The 12232-nt window shown below is 41.1% G+C and overlaps 1 protein-coding gene across 1 annotated transcript; it reads right to left on the bottom strand.

Annotated features, from left to right (window-relative positions):
• Positions 1-9577: 9577 nt before the first annotated feature.
• Positions 9578-10519, bottom strand: LOC113917568 (olfactory receptor 7C1-like). The gene has a single exon (XM_027585421.1). It carries the CDS (start codon positions 10514-10516, stop codon positions 9578-9580), a length of 939 nt encoding a protein of 312 aa, XP_027441222.1. The 5' UTR covers positions 10517-10519.
• Between the last annotated feature and the right edge of the window lie 1713 nt (positions 10520-12232).

Genomic DNA, 12232 nt, shown 5'->3' with positions numbered 1-12232 from the left:
TTATGTGTCTTTTGGTCATTTGGATGTCTTCTTTGGAAAAATGTTCGTTCATGTCTTCTGCCCATTTCTTGATTGGATCATTTGCTCTTCGGGTGTTGAGTTTAAGAAGTTCTTTACAAATTTTGGATACTAGCCCTTTATCTGATATGTCATTTGCAAATATCTTCTCCCATTCTGTCGGTTGTCTTTTGGTTTTGTGGACTGTTTCTTTTGCCGTGCAAAAGATTTTTATCTTGATGAGGTCCCAATAGTCCATTTTTGCCCTTGCTTCCCTTGCCTTTGGCGATGTTTCTAGGAAGAAACTGCTGTGGCTGAGATCAAAGAGGTTGCTGCCTGTGTTCTCCTTTAGGATTTTGATGGACTCCTGTCTCACATTTAGGTCTTTCAACCATTTGGAGTCTATTTTTGTGTGTGGTGTAAGGAAATGGTCCAGTTTCATTCTTCTGCGTCTGTCCAATTTTCCCAACACCACTTGTTGAAGAGACTGTCTTTTCCATTGGACATTCTTTCCTTCTTTGTCGAAGATTAGTTGACCATAGAGTTGAGGGTCCATTTCTGGGCTCTCTATTCTGTTCCATTGATCTATGTGTCTGTTTTTGTGCCAGTATCATACTATCTTGATGATGACAGCTTTGTAATAGAGCCGGAAGTCCAGAATTGTGATACGACCAGCTTTTCTTTTCTTTCTTTCTTTTTTTAAAGATTTTGTTTATTTATTTGACAGAGAGAGACACAGCGAGAGAGGGTACATAAGCAGGGGGAGTGGGAGAGGGAGAAGCAGGCTTCCCGCGGAACATGGAGTCCGATGCAGGGCTTGATCCCAGGACTCTGGGATCATGACCTGAGCCGAAGGCAGATGCCTAACAACTGAGCCACCCAGGCAACCCAGCTTTTCTTTTCTTTTTCAACATACCTCTGGCTGTTTGGGGTCTTTTTTGGTTCCATACAAATTTTAAGATTATTTGTTCTATTTCTTTGAAAAAAGTAGATGGTATTTTGATGGGGATTGCATTGAATGTGTAGATTGCTCTAGGTAGCATTGACATCTTCACAATGTTTGTTCTCCCAATCCATGAGCATGGAATTTTTTCCATTTGTTTGTGTCTTCCTCAATTTCTTTCATGGGTATTTCATAGTTTTGTGAGTACAGATCCTTTGCTTCTTTGGTTAGATTTATTCCTAGGTATCTTCTGGTTTTGGGTGCCATTGTAAATGGGATAGACTCCTTAATTTCTCTTTCTTCTGTCTTGTTGTTGGTGTATAGGGATGCCACTGATTTCTGTGCATTAATTTTATATCCTGCCACTTAACTGAATTCCTGTATGAGTTCTAGCAGTTTGGGGGTGGAGTCTTTTGGGTTTTCCAGATAAAGTATCATATCATCTGCAAAGAGTGAGAGTTTGACTTCTTTGCCGATTTGGATGCCTTTGATTTCTTTTTGTTGTCTGATTGCTGTGGCTAGGACTTCTAATACTATGTTGAATAGCAGTGGTGAGAGTGGACATCCCTGCCGTGTTCTTGACCTTAGGGGGAAAGCTCTCAGTTTTTCCCCATTGAGAATGAATTTCGCTGTGGGTTTTTCATAGATGGCTTTTATGATATTGAGGTATGTACCTTTTATGCCTATAGTCTGAAGAGCTTTGATCAAGAAAGGATGTTGTATTTTGTCAAATGCTTTTTCTGCATGTACTGAGAACATCATCTGGCTCTTGTTCTTTCTTTTATTAATGTATTCTATCACATTGCTTTGTGGATGTTGAACCAACCTTGCAGTCCAAGGATAAATCCCACTTGGTCGTGGTGAATAATCCTTTTAATGTACTGTTGGATCCTATTGCCTAGTATTTTGGTGAGAATTTTTGCATCCGTGTTCATCAAGGATATTGGTCTGTTATTCTCCTTTTTGATGGCGTCTTTGTCTGGTTTGGGGATCAAGGTAATGCTGGCCTCATAAAATGAGTTCGGAAGTTTTCCTTCCATTTCTATTTTTTAGAACAGTTTCAGAACAATAGGTATTAATTCTTCTTTAAATGTTTGGTAGTATTCCCCTGGGACGCCATGTGGCCCTGGGCTCTTTTTGTTGGGAGATTTTTGATTACTGCTTCAATCTTTACTGGTTATGGTCTGTTCAGGTTTTCTAGTTCTTCCTGGTTCAGTTTTGGTAGTTTATACGTCTCCAGGAATGCATCCATTTCTTCCAGATTATCTAATTTGCTGGCATAGAGTTGCTCATAATATGTTCTTATAATTGTTTGTATTTCTTTGGTGTTGGTTGTGATCTCTCCTCTTTCATTCATGATTTTATTTATTTGCGTCCTTTCTCTTTTCTTTTTTATAAGTCTGGCCAGGGGTTTATTAATCTTATTAATTCTTTCAAAGAACCAGCTCCTAGTTTCGTTGATCTGTTCTATGGTCCTTTTGGTTTCTGTTTCATTGATTTCTGCTCTGACCTTTATTATTTTTCTTCTCCTGCGGGGTTTAGGCTTTATTTGCTGTTCTTTCTCCTGCTCCTTTAGGTGTAGGGTTAGGTTGTGTTTTTGAGACCTTTGTTGTTTCTTGAGAAAGGCTTGTATTGCTATATACTCTCCTCTTAGGACTGCCTTTGCTGTATCCCAAAGATTTTGAACAGTTGTGTTTTTATTTTCCTTTGATTCCATGAAATTTTTTAATTCTTCTTTAATTTCCTGGTTGACCCATTCATTCTTTAGTAGGATGCTCTTTAGCCTCCATGTATTTGAGTTCTTTTCAATTTTCCTCTTGTGATTGAGTTCTAATTTCAAAGCATTGTGGTCCAAAAATATTCAGGGAATGATCCCAGTCTTTTGGTACCAGTTGAGACCTGATTTGTGACCTAGGATGTGGTTTATTCCAGAGAATGTTCCATGGGCACTATAGAAGAATGTGTATTCCGTTGCTTTGGGATGGAATGTTCTGAATATGTCTGTGAAGTCCATTTGGTCCAGTGTGTCATTTAAAGTCTTTATTTCCTTGTTGATCTTTTGCTTAGATGATCTGTCCATTTCAGTGAGGGGGTTGTTAAAGTCCCCTACTATTTTTGTATTGTTGTTGATGTGTTTCTTTGCCTTTGCTATTAATTGGCTAATATAATTGGCTGCTCCCATGTTAGGGGCCTAGATATTTACAATTGTTAAATCTTCTTGTTAGATAGACCCTTTAAGTAGGATATAGTGTCCTTCCTCATCTCTTATCGTAGTCTTTGGTTTAAAATCTAAGTTGTCTGATATAAGGATTTCCACCCCAGCTTTCTTTTGGTGTCCATTAGCATGGTAAATGGTTTTCCACCCCCTCGCTTTCAATCTGGGGGTGTCTTTGGGTCTAAAATGAGTCTCTTGCAGACAGCATATCGATGGGTCTTGTTTTTTAATCCAATTTGATACCCTGTGTCTTTTGATTGGGGTATTTAGCCCATTTACATTCAAGGTAACTACTGAAAGATATGAATTTAGTGCCATTGTATTGCCTGTAAGGTGACTGTTACTGTATATTGTCTCTGTTCCTTTCTGGTCTATGTTACTTTTAGGCTCTCTCTTTGCTTAGAGGACCCCTTTCAGTATTTCTTGTGTGGCTGGTTTTGTGTTTGCAAATTCCTTTAATTTTTTTTTGTTCTGGAAGTTTTTACCTCTCCTTCTATTTTCAGTGACAACCTAGCTGGATATAGTATTCTTGGCTGCATATTTTTCTCACTTAGTGCTCTGAATAAATCATGCCAGTCCTTTCTGGCTTGCCAGGACTCTGTGAATAGGTCTGCTGCCAATCTAATGTTTCTACCTTTGTAGGTTACAGATCTCTTGTCCCAAGCTGCTTTCAGGATTTTCTCTTTGTCTCTGAGACTCATAAGTTTTACTATTAGATGTCGGGGGGTTGACCTATTTTTATTGATTTCGAGGGGGTTCTCTGTGCCTCTTGGATTTTGATGCCTGTTTCCTTCCTCAAATTAAGGAAGTTCTCTGCTATAATTTGCTCCAATATAACTTCTGCCCCCTCTCTCTCTTTCTTCTTCTTCTGGGGCCCCAATTATTCTAATATTGTTTCTTCCTATGGTATCACTTATCTCTCGAATTCTGCCCTCGTGATCCAGTAGTTGTTTCTCTCTCTTTTTCTCAGCCTCTTTATTTTCCATCATTTGGTCTTCTATATCACTAATTCTCTCTTCTGCCTCATTTATTGTAGCAGTTAGAGCCTCCCTTTTTGATTGCACCTCATTAATAGCCTTTTTTATTTCAACTTAGTTAGAGTTTAGTTCTTTTATTTGTCCAGAAAGGGTTTCTCTAATATCTTCCATGCTTTTTTCAAGACCAGCTAATATCTTTATAATCATCATTCTGAACTGTAGTACCAAAATCTTACTAATGTCCGTATTGATTAGATCCCTGGCAGTTGGTACTGCGTCTTGTTCTTTTTTTGGGGGGGTTTTTTTCCATCTTGTCATTTTGTCCAGAGGAGAATAGATGAATGAGAGAACAAAATGCTAACAGGGTAACAACGACCCCAGAAAAATATACACCAAACATATCAGAAGAGACCTGCAACTGGGGAAAAAGAAAGGGAAAGAAAGAAAAAAGAAAAAAAAGAAAAAGATAAAAAAAGAGAATATGATCAAATATGATCAGGTTGGTGAATAAATCAGTGCCACACACTAAATTTTGGGCATATTTTGGTCTGTTAGAACAAAGTGCCTCCCAAAATTTTAAAGAAAGAAAAGCTTATATATGTACAAAAATAAGGGTAAATACGATGAAGGGATGGAATATGACTGTAAAGATGAAAATTATAAAAGATTTTATAAAAGGACTTGATAAGATAAGAAGTTGGTGGAAAAAAGACAGAAGAGAAATTAAAAAAAAAAAAGGGAGAGAATGTGATCAGGCAGGAGACTAGAACAAAGCCATACACTAGAGATTTAGGGTATATTTTGGTCTTTTAGAAGAAACTGTATCCCATAATTTTAAAGAGAGAACAACTTATATATATATATATACATATGTATATATCTATACCAAAAATAAGATTAAATACGATGAAGGGATAGAATATGACTCTAAAAATGAAAAATAAAAGATATTTTTTCTCTAAATTTTTTATTGTTATGTTAATTACCATAGATTACATCATTAGTTTTTGATGTATTGTTCCATGATTCATTGTTTGTGCATAACACCCAGTGCTCCACGAAGAATGTGTCCTCTTTAATACCCATCACCAGGCTAACCCATCCTCCCATGTCCCTCCCCTCTAGAACCCTCAGTTTGTTTTTCAGAGTCCATCGTCTCTCATGGTTTGTCTCCCCCTCCCATTCCCCCCCCCTTCATTCTCCCCCTCCTGCTATCTTCTTCTTCTTCTTTTTTTTTTTTCTTAACATATATTGCATTATTTGTTTCAGAGGTACAGATCTGTGATTCAACAGTCTTGCACAATTCACAGCACTCACCATAACACATACCCTCCCCAATAAAAAAGATTTTTTAAAAAGGGATTGATAAGATGTTGGTTGAAAAAGGGAAAAAGAAAAATTCAAAAAAAAAAGAAAATTAAAAATATTAACTTTGAAAGACTAAAGAATTAGGGGGCAAAAGGCCATGAATTCTATGTGCTGTATTCCCCTAGCGCTGGAGTTCTGCTGTTCTCATTGATCGGTAAACTTGGTCTTGGCAGGCTGTTTTTGCTGATCTCCTGGGGGAGGGGCCTGTTGCCCTGGTTCCCAAATGTCTTTGCCGGAGGCAGAATTGCCCAACCCTTGCTGGGGGGCGGGCTAAATAATCTGCTCGGGTTTGCTCTCGGGAACTTTTGTTCCCTGCAAGCTTTCCGTGCAGCTTTGTAGGACAAGAGTGAAATGGCAGCCTTCCAATCTCCCCCCCGGAGGAGCCGAGAACTCGGGGCCCCACTCCTCAGTGCACCCCCAGAGAAAAGCAGTCAGTCACTCCCGTCTCCCCGGTCTCCAGCCGCTCTCTGTGCTCACCTGGCCTGTGACCAAGCTCTATCTCTGGCACCCGACTTGGTGTGGAGTCTCCAAACCCAGCAGATCCCTGCGGTGCCCTCCCATGCCGCTCCTCCTGGGGGAGGTTGGGGTGTCTCCCTAGACCTGCCACTTGTTGGGTCCCTGCTGGAGAGCAGTGGCTTGTGCCACGGATCACGGTTTACGGCAACCCCGAGCTGAGAGCCCGCTCCTTGGTCTGTCAACGTCTAGTGCGTTGGGGTCCCTGGATAAGGGTTGTGAAAGAACCAGGACACAGGGGATGCAGAGCAAAGGCAGCACTTGCAACTGCATGCTGTCGTTTATTTTCCACACAGCTATATACTTGCAGCAATCAGATAAACATAACAATGTGTACTTTCACACATAATGGGATTAAACTAACATCCTTGAAGAAAGATACACAAGATTTATCAAGAACAGAATGTATCCCGTTTATGCTCGCTGAATTAAAGAACTCTCTCAGCCACCCTTCCTCTGGAGACAGCATGTTCTTGTCCTAAGAAGGAACACCTCTAATCTAGGCAAGAGCCACTTCCTGCTGATCCAGGCATTCAGAACTTGCAACATGAGATAAGGGGAAGAGAACATTTTCTCTTCCTGGCCCAGGCCTGCCTGGCTGTCCTTAACCTCACTGCAGTTCTCAAATGACCCTGGCTCGCAAGGGGCCTACAAGCCTATACCATCTCATTGGTCCATCTCTGCAGCCAGATTGCCTGCTCTGATACCTGGGAGCTCCCCCGCACTCAGGCATCCCCGTCTTTCTGTGATCCTGAAGGTCCTGGGACCACACTGTCCCAGAGAGGGTTCCACCCCCCACTTGGCCACTGGAGCGATGTCCCTCAGAGGAGCTGACTTCTAAAAGTTCCAGTTTTGTGCTCCGCTGCTCTAGCACTTGACGGTAGTGGCTGACGGAGGCCCCTTCCCCCGCCGTCTATCTTCCCGAATATTGCCTCAGATTCACTTCTCCGCACGTCCTACCTTCCAGAAAGTGGTTGCTTTTCTGTTCAGAGGGTTGTTGCTATTCTTTTTTCCATCTCCTGTTGAGTTCGTAGGTGTTCAAAATGGTTTGATCCCTATCCAGCTGAATTCCTGGGACCAGAGGAAATCCGGGTCTCTGACTCCTCCACCATCTTGCTCCTCCTCCCCTCCATAAGAGACTCTTAATCATAGGAAACAAATGGACGGTTGCTGTAGGGAGGAGGGTGGGGGGATGGGGTAACTAGGTGGTGGACATTAAGGGGGGCACCTGATGTAATGAGCACTGGGTATTATATAAGACTGATGACTCACTGGACTCTACCTGTGAAATTAATAATACATTATATGTTAATTAATTGAATTTATTCTTTCTGATGGCTGGGTGGTTATGCTAAGTGAAATAAGTCAAGCAGAGAAAGCCAATTATCATATGTTTTCACTCATATGTGGAACATAAGGAATAGAGCGGAGGACCACAGGGGAAGGGAGGGAAAACTGAATGGGAAGAAATCAGAGAGGGAGACAAACCATGAGAGACTCTGGACCCTGGGAAACAAACAGGGTTATAGAAGGGCAGGGTTTGGGATGGGGTAACCAGGTGATGGGTATTAAGGTGGGCATGTGTTGTGGTGAGGACTGAGTGTTATATGCAACTAATGAATCATTGAACACTGCATCACAAACTAATGGTGTACTATATATTGGCTAATTGGACATAATAATAAAAAATAAAAAATTAATTGAATTTAAATAAAAAGAAGAAAAAAAAAGAAAAAAGTTAAAAATAGAACTATCTTATGATCCAGGAAATGCACTACTAGTCATTTACCCAAAGGTTACAAAAATATAGATTCAAAGGGGTACATGCATCCTGATGTTTATAGCAGCATTATCAACAATGGCCAAACTATGGGGAGACCCCAAATGTCCATCGACTGATGAATGGATAAAGAAGATGTGGTATATATAACAAATGGAATATTAGTCAACCATCCATAAAAATGTAATCTTGCCATTTGCAATGACATGGATGGAGCTAGAGAGTATTATGCTAAGCAAAATAAATCAGTCGGAGAAAAACTAATACTGCAGGATTTCACTCATATGTGGAAGTTAAGAAACAAAACAGATGAACATATGGGAGGGGGAAAAAAGAGAAAAAAGAGAGGGAAAGACACCATACTCTTTTTTTTTAAGATTTTATTTATTTATTTGACAGAGAGAGACACAGCGAGAGAGGGAACACAAGCAGGGGGAGTGGGGGAGGGAGAAGCAAGCTTCCTGCGGAGCAAGGAGCCCGGTGTGGGGCTCGATCCCAGGACCCTGGGACCATGACCTGAGCCGAAGGCGGCCGCTTAACGACTGAGCCACCCAGGCTCCCTGAAACCATAGAGACTCTTAAAGATAGAGAACAGGGGCACCTGGGTGGCTCAGTCAGTTGAGTGTTCTACTCTTGGTTTCTTTTTTTTTTTATTATTATGTTATGTTAGTCACCATACAGTACATCATTGGTTTTTGATGCAGTGATCCATGATTCATTGTTTGCATATAACACCTAGTGCTCCATGCAATACGTGCCCTCCTTAATACCCATCACTGGGCTAACCCTTGGTTTCTGCTTGGGCCTTGATCTCAGGATCATGAGATCAAGCTCCACACCAGGCCCCGTGCTTGGTGCGGAGTCTGCTTGAGATTCTCTCCCTCTTCCTCTGCCTATCCCCCTGCTCATGTGCTCTCTCTTTCTAAAATAAATAAATAAAATCTTAAAAAAAAGAACAAACTGAGGGTTGATGGAGGGATGGGGTGGGGGATGGGCTAGATGGGTGATGGGTATTAGGAGGGCACGTGTGATGAGCCCTGGGTGTTGTATGTAAGTGATGAATCACTGAATTTTACTCCTGGAACCAATATTGCATTGTATGTTAACTAACTAGAATTTAAATTAAAAAATTGAAAAGAAAAAAGAAAAGGAAGACAGTCCCCTGTGGTTCTCAAGTGGGGGTGATTTGGCCCCCATGGAGCATTTGGTTATATCTGGAAGCATTTTTAGTTGTTGCAACTTGGCTGACAGTGCTACTGGTCCCAGTGTTTAGAGGCTTGAGAGACTGCTAAACATCCTACAATGCACAGGACAACTCCCACAGCAAGGAATGATCAGCCCCAAATATCAATAATGCCAAGGTTGAGAAATTCTGCCCTACATCAAAGTCTCTTTCTTCCTGGGGGCACTGCGCTTTATGACTTAGCCATAATGGAAGAGAAACTAGGTTAATAGTATGGAAACAAAAAACTGGAGCATCATAAAAAATTAGCTCCTTTTTTTGGTAAGAATAGCTGAAATTTACTTAGGACTTGCTACTTGCATTCCCTGTGCTGAAGCTTTACCATATTATTCCATTTAAGCCTTTTGTCACCCTGATGAGGCATGCATTGTTATAGGTCCATGGAGAAATAGAGGTGTGTGAAGGTTGAGCATTTTTCTCAAGATTATTATCTATTGAAGGTAGCACCACCATTTGAACTCAGTCAGGGAAATTTCAGGGTCCACACTATTAAGCACTCTATTCTGTTGTCCTTGATCACACTTGTCTAGGGTCACTGTTGTCATTGGGAGGACAATATGCTACAGAGAAGCTTTCTCAGGGTCCTCTTCATGTCCCTGTTCCTCAGGCTGTAGATGAAAGGGTTCATCATGGGAGTGACCACAGTGTACAGGACTGAAGCGAACACCCCTCTCTGAGAGGCATGTGTCCAGGTGGAACTGAGGTAGACCCCCAGGCAGGTTCCATAAAACAAAGAGACCACAGAGAGGTGAGACCCGCAGGTGGAGAATGCTTTATACTTTCCTCCCACTGTTGAGATCTTCAGTACAGAAGAGACAATTCGGGAATAAGAGAAAAGGATCCCAGCGAGAGGAAAAAAGCCCACAACACCTGTCACAATATATAATACAACATTATTGATGAAGGTGTCAGAGCAGGCAAGGTGCAGGACCTCAGGGAGTTCACAGAAATAGTGTGGGACTTCAATGACTGCACAGAAGGAGAGCCGCAACATAGATAAACTCTCAGGAAGGGCCCCCAGAACACTGATGAGCCAGGTCAGGATGAGTAACTGGGCACAGAGCTGGGGGTTCATGATGACTGTGTAGTGCAGGGGATGACAGACAGCCACAAAGTGGTCATAGGCCATTGCAGTCAGGAGTAAATTGTCCAAAAGTCCAAACACTGTGAAAAAATACATCTGCGTGATGCAGCCTGCATAGGTAATGACTTTGCTCTGAGTCTGGATGTTCAGCAGCATCTTTGGGATGGTGGTGGAGGTGAAACAGATGTCAGAGAAGGACAGGTTGGAGAGGAAGAAGTACATGGGGGTGTGGAGGTGAGAGTCTGAGCTGATGGCCAGGATGATGAGCAGGTTCTCAAAGACAGTGACCAGGTACAAAGACAGGAACAGCCCAAAGAGAACAGACTGAATCTCTGGCTTCTCAGAAAGTCCCAGAAGGAGAAACACTGGAAGCCCTGAGTGGTTTCTTGGTTCCATGTAAAGGAGTGTCTGCCAAGAACACAAGAAGCAAGACTAAATCAATGACCAACAGGCATCTCAGAAACATAATCACCTTTACCTTGAACCTGATATCGAGGAGACAATTATTTGATTAATGGTCTCTTCCCTCTTGCTTGTCAATTTGGGGTTTCCAAATGTTGTCAAATTCCCCTGTGTTGCCACCACCAGCTGGAAAACCTACATGCAAAAACAATTTTGCCCTCAAAACTGACCTCATGATTCAATTGTATTGACACCTGATCACCCAGCATTAGCCTTCTCATATATCTTTGATTTAATTCATATTTTACTTCTAAATATCATAAAAGAACATTTTCTTTATAATAAAAGTATAATTTTTATTATCATTTTAATAATACAAAATTAAAAGGGTTTGGGTCTATATATAATTTCCATAAGCTATGATAACATCATGATATTTGCTAGTCACTTGACCATTCAAAATACATAATGGACTGGGGTGCCTGGGTGGCTCAGTCAGTTAAGCACCCAACTCTTGATTTCAGCTTGGGTCATGATCTCAGGATCGTGAGATCGAGCCCCGTGTTGGGGCTCAGCACGGAGCCTGCTTAAGATTCTCACTCTCCTTCAGCCCCTCCAACTCCCCTCCCCCACTGCTCTCTCTCTCTCTCAAAAGAAAATAAAATAAAATGTATAATGGACAAATCATCAAAGAAGAAATTGAGCCATCAACCAACTTTACCTCCCAGAAAGGCATGATGCCAAATCACTGACTTCGAAATCTCACAAAAGGTATTTGCAATAAATAAAAATTATTTGGAAGCATGTGAAAATAAATGTCCCAGTGAGTTTTCTGAAATCATTTCAATCATGATACAAAAACCAGCAGCCCTCAATGATAGGAGCAACATAACAAAAATCACAGATTAATCTCTTTAGTATATTAGGAAAAAGCTCAAAGACAATAGCAATAAAATACATCCAGCAATTGATCAAGCAAACCCAAATGCCATGACCAGGTATCATTCAACCCTTGAAAGCAACCAGGATTTCATATTGGTAATTTATCTATTGTAGTAGAGCAAATGAGTAGAAAAAAATCATCCAAATATAAGAGGGTCTTTTTAAATGCTAGAGATACTGCATGAGAACAGTTCTGAGGACACTGTAAACAGGATATTTCTTAACTATGATAAAATGGCTCCCTTGATCATCAACTAACATCAACCCTGATATGAAAATATTTGAGGAATCCCCACAAAGATCACAGAGAAGACAAGTATGCCTGCCACTGCCACTATGCAGCACTGCTCTGAAATTTCAAACCAATACAACCAGAGAAAAAGCAATGATATTTGAATTTAAAGAAAAAAAAGAAAACAAAAAAATCAGTAGAAAAGAAAAAAGAAAAAAGAAAAAACAATGATAGGTTTATGTCTTAAGTAAATTGATCACATTTTTCAGATGATATAATCGGTTACATAAAATCAGTTGGAAAGCTGTTACAGCTAAGAAGTCACTCTGACCAGGCTAGATTTAAAAACAAACGTATCCTTTTCTTCTCTAGTTCCAGCAATAGGCCCATACACAACGGGAAAAATAGCCTGCGTCTGCCTTCGGCTCAGGTCATGATCCCGGGGTACTGGGATCGAGTCCCGCATCGGGCTCCCTGCTCGGCGGGGAGCCTGCTTCTCCCTCTCCCACTCCCATTGCTTGTGTTCCTGCTGTCTC

Source organism: Zalophus californianus, chromosome 1 (genome assembly GCF_009762305.2).
Source record: "Zalophus californianus isolate mZalCal1 chromosome 1, mZalCal1.pri.v2, whole genome shotgun sequence".
Classification (NCBI taxonomy): Eukaryota; Metazoa; Chordata; class Mammalia; order Carnivora; family Otariidae; genus Zalophus; species Zalophus californianus.
The sequence above is the reverse complement of the archived record's forward strand: the minus strand, read 5'-3'. Positions and strand labels throughout refer to the sequence as shown.